Below are 4,813 nucleotides of genomic sequence, written 5' to 3'. Positions count from 1 at the left end.
AATGGGACATGAGGCCTTATCCTTCATGGACGGATCTTTCGGGAATAACTAGATACGAATGGCCCTCGCAGACGAGGAAATGACGGCATTTCGAACCCCAAAAGGGATATATTGCTACAAGGTAATGCCCTTCGGTTTGAAGAACGCCGAGCTACTTATCAATGTGCCATGCAGAAGGTGTTTGATGATATCTTGCAAAAACACGTGGAGTGCTATGTGGATGACTTTGTGGTCAAGACCAAGCGACAACAGGGCCATTTGAAAGATCTAAGAACCATGTTCGATCGCCTGCAAAAGTACCAATTAAAGATGAACCCCCTCAAATGCGCGTTTGGCGTGACTTCAGGAAAGTTTCTGGGCTTTGTTGTGAGACATCGAGGGATAGAGATAGACCAATCCAAGATCGATGCCATCCAGAAGATGCCAAGACCAAGGAATCTACATAAGTTGAGAAGTTTGCAGGGATGTCTGGCCTACATTTGAAGGTTTATTTCTAACCTGGCAGGCGGTGTCAACCCTTTCAATGACTGATGAGAAAGGGAGAGAAATTCGAATGGGATGAGGCCTGCCAGAATGCTTTTGATAACATAAAGAGATACCTGATCAGCCCTTCTATCTTATAAAGAGGTACCTGATCAGCCCTCCTATCTTAGGAGCCCCAGTAGTGGACAAGCCATTGATACTGTACATTGCAGTGCAAGAAAGATCACTGGGGGCACTATTGGCACAAGAAAGAGAAAAGGGAAAAGAACGCGCTCTCTATTACTTGAGTAGGACCCTGAATGAAGCCAAGATCAATTATTCCCCTATAGAGAAGACATGCCTTGCGCTCTTCTTTGCCATAGATAAGTTGAGGCACTACATGCAGGCCGTCACGGTCCATTTAATTGTGAAAGCCGATCCCATCAAGTATGTTCTGTCTAGGCCGATCGTCTCGGGACGTTTAGCTAAGTAGGAAATCATGCTTTAATAGTACGACATTGTTTATGTATCGCAAAGGGGAGTTAAAGGGCAGACATTAGCCAACTTTCTGGCAGATCACCCAGTTCCATTGGATTGGGAGTTAAGTGAAGACTTGCTCGATGACGAAGTTCTCTTCACAGAAACCTCAGGGCTGTGGGTCATGTTCTTTAACGGTGTGACACGGAAAAGCTGTGCGGAGGCAGATATCATCCTCATTTCACCAGAAAAGCACATGTTGCCTTATAGCTTCGCACTTTCCGAGTTATGCTAAAAAATGTCGTTGAATACTAAGCCTTGATAATTGGTCTCCAAATGGCCTTAGAGATTGGAGTAGCTTGTATAGAGATCTTCGGTGACTCAAAGTTGATAATCAATAAACTCTTATGCCAGTACGAGGTAAAGCATGACGACTTGAAACCCTACTTCACTTATGCTCGCCAGTTGATGGAAAAGTTCGAAAGCGTGATAATGGAACATGTCCCGAGGACGGAGAATAAGAAAGCAGATGCCTTGGCAGACCTAGCCATTGCCTTGACGGTCCTGGATAATGTGCCCCTTAATATATCGCTTTGGCGGAGATGGGTCGTGCCTCCGATCGGGACTGCATATGGGGAAACGAATGTGATATCAATTTACTTAACCGACAAGGAAGATTGGCGGCAGCTCATCATAGATTACCTTGAGCATGGAAGGCTCCCGACTGATCCTCGCCATAAAATAAAGTTTCGAAAGAGGGCCACACATTTCATTTACTACAAAAGGGTCTTATACTGTTGGTCCCTTGAAGGACTTTTCCTTCGATGCCTCAGTAAAGAAGAGCCAGCGAAGGCTTTGGAGGAAGCACACTCAGGCGTATGCGGTGCGTATCAAGCTGGACCAAAGCTACAATTCCACCTAAAAAGAATGGGTTACTATTGGCCGGGAATAATCCAAGACTCGATGGATTATGCAAAGAAGTGTGAAGCCTGTCAATATCATGCGAATTTCATTCATCAACCGCTCGAGCCTCTGCATCCGACCATAGCCTTGTGGCCTTTCGAAGTATGAGGGCTTGATCTGGTAGGACCTATAACACCTAAGTCGTCAACAGGGCACTCCTACATCCTCACAACCACTGACTACTTTTCAAGATGGACTGAGGCTGTCGCTTTAAAGGAAGCTAATAAAGAAAATGTGGTAGATTTTATTCACATTCATATCATTTATCGGTACGATATTCCCCATCAGATCATGACAGATAATGGGAGACAATTCTCCAACAGTTTAATGGACAGGTTGTGTGAAAAATTCAAATTCAAACAGTACAAGTCATCCATATATAATGTCACCGCAAATGGGTTGGCTGAGGCATTTAACAAGACATTGTGAAACTTGCTGAAGAAAATTGTTTCCAAGTCGAAGATAGATTGGCAGAAGAAAATCGGTGAAGCGTTGTGGGCTTATGGCACCACTCACTATACCCCTACAAGAGTCACCCCGTACTCTCTTGTTTATAGGGTAGAAGTTGTCCTTCCTTTGGAAAGAGAAATTCCATCGCTAAGAATGGCTAACTATAGAGGACAACATCAAACTGTGGCTTTAAGAGTTGGAAGCATTAGATGAAAAACGATTAGAAGCTCAACAAGCATTGGAATGTTACCGGGCGCGAATGTATAAAGCCTTCGATAAGCATGTAAAGCCTCAGTTCTTTCAAGTTGGTGATCTAGTGCTTGGTGTAAGAAGACCAATTATCACGACAAGACATGTGAGGAATAAGTTTACACCTAAATGGGATGGGCCCTTCGTTGTCAAAGAAGTCTACACAAACGGAGCGTACAAGATAGTTGATCAAGATGGGCTAAGAATTGGCCCAATCTACGACAAGTTTCTCAAGAAGTTTTACCCTTAACCAAAAAAAAAAAAAAAACACCTTTGTACGAACTACGTTACGACTTGATCCCTGTCATTATAAAGAGTACATAGGCAACTTAAAGAAATTTAAGTTCAATTGCGCATAAAAAAAATTCTTTTTGAACTATGTTATGACTTGATCCCTATCATTATAAAGGGTACGTAGGCAGCTTAAAAGAATTTAAGTTCAGTCACATGATAAAAAAAATATATATGTGCATGTACATGAGTCCAATGAGAGATAAACAAATAGGAGAAGCGGAAATTTAAAAGAGGCTACAAGACGCCAGAAAGCATCGCTGAGGAAATAATAAAAAAAAAAAACTTTCATATAAGAGACTTCAATGCTACAATAGTCGACTCTAGTAGTAAAAAAAAACTCCAAGGCCACTGCCTACTGAGGTAGGCCTAGTCCAATAGGACAAACAACGTCAAGTCAGGGTACCCAGTTGTAGCTCCCTAGCTCCTGCTGCATGGCTTCTAACACATGACGTAGGGCATCTAAAGCTTTGACGTCTATGTCAGAAAGGATTGGGGTGGTCTCGATCTCGTTTATCACCCATCACATCTCCGAGATCTCAAGCTTATGCTGAGTCAAAAGGCTTTCGCTCTCGGAAACCAGCCGCGATATTTCGATCCGTTCGGCCCTGATGGCTTCCAACTTGGCTAACAGTTTCTCTTCTTCTTGTAAGGCCCGAGAGTCGCGTTCAAGGAGCGCCTTTCGTTTAGTAAAAGCACTACTCTCATCGTATAGTATCTTCTCCAGATCAGACTTTTCCTCCTCCAAACGTTGCTTCTTACTTATCTGAGTCAACTGAGAGGAATAGGATAACTGGAACTGATTATACTTCTCCATATTTCAGAAGTACTCATCTACAAGTTTTTTGAGAGGAGGGAGGTTGGCACCATAAATGTAGGAAATGGCTCGAAATATCTCATGCGTTTCTTTCTCTAGACTAAGAACTTTCTCGAAAGGAGTACGCATGATCTTCTTGTGCATAATCTCCCACATGGTCGAGACTGTATGGCGTCGGATGTCGAAAACCATAGTGGCAGCACAGGATTCAGAAATCTCGGGAATGATCAGAGGTGGTGCCCTATTTGCTTGCCTCGAGTGCTCACTGTTGCTTGGACTTGCTAAGACCCTCGACGCTTCTCCGGGTTGGAGAAACCTTCTTGCCGCAAGCACCAAGGGGCAACTAGTTTCCTTGGCTACTAAATTTGACGTTTCGATGTTCCCGACAACCATCGCCTCCTTAGTATAAGAGATGTCTCCGGGGATAGCACGTGCTTGACAGAACTTTGGCACGGGATCCACTGGCAGCGCTTCAGAGGTACGAACTCCCTCAACGATTGAGTCAACGACAAAAAGGCCCACTAAATATTCTTCGCTTCATGATGCTTCAAGTCCTTGGAAAAATAGGTTCAGAGGCGACTACAAAAAAAGGAGACTAAATGTAAACCATACAGAAATAATAATAATAAAAAAATGACGTACCAGTGAGTTGAGAGCGTTAGGAGCCACGGGATCATTCTGAGCCCGCTCAAAAAAATTGGCATCCGATGTCCTGTGTTTTTTAGAGCATCGCTTCCAATAATGGTCGTCGATATAATAAAAAAAAACTTTCATATAAGAGACTTCAATGCTACAATAGTCGACTCTAGTAGTAAAAAAAAAACTCCAAGGCCACTGCCTACTGAGGTAGGCCTAGTCCAATAGGACAAACAACGTCAAATCAGGGTACCCAGTTGTAGCTCCCTAGCTCCTGCTGCATGGCTTCTAACACATGACGTAGGGCATCCAAAGCTTTGACGTCTATGTCAGAAAGGATTGGGGTGGTCTCGATCTCGTTTATCACCCATCGCATCTCCGAGATCTCAAGCTTATGCTGAGTCAAAAGGCTTTCGCTCTCAGAAACCAGCCACGATATTTCGATCCGTTCGGCCCTGATGGCCTCCA

General features: G+C 43.7%; 1 protein-coding gene across 1 annotated transcript; it reads left to right on the top strand.

Annotated features, from left to right (window-relative positions):
* Positions 1-1,275: 1,275 nt before the first annotated feature.
* LOC150038880 (uncharacterized) lies at positions 1,276-2,010 on the top strand. The gene has a single exon (XM_090314862.1). The coding sequence runs from the start codon at positions 1,276-1,278 to the stop codon at positions 2,008-2,010; it is 735 nt and encodes a 244-aa protein (XP_090170988.1).
* The last annotated feature ends 2,803 nt before the right edge of the window (positions 2,011-4,813 follow it).

This window comes from Benincasa hispida, chromosome 1, assembly GCF_027475165.1.
Source record: "Benincasa hispida cultivar pf3 chromosome 1, pf3_genome.v1.1, whole genome shotgun sequence".
NCBI classification, from domain to species: Eukaryota; Viridiplantae; Streptophyta; class Magnoliopsida; order Cucurbitales; family Cucurbitaceae; genus Benincasa; species Benincasa hispida.
Note: the sequence above shows the minus strand (reverse complement) of the source record. Positions and strands in the feature narration are given on the sequence as shown.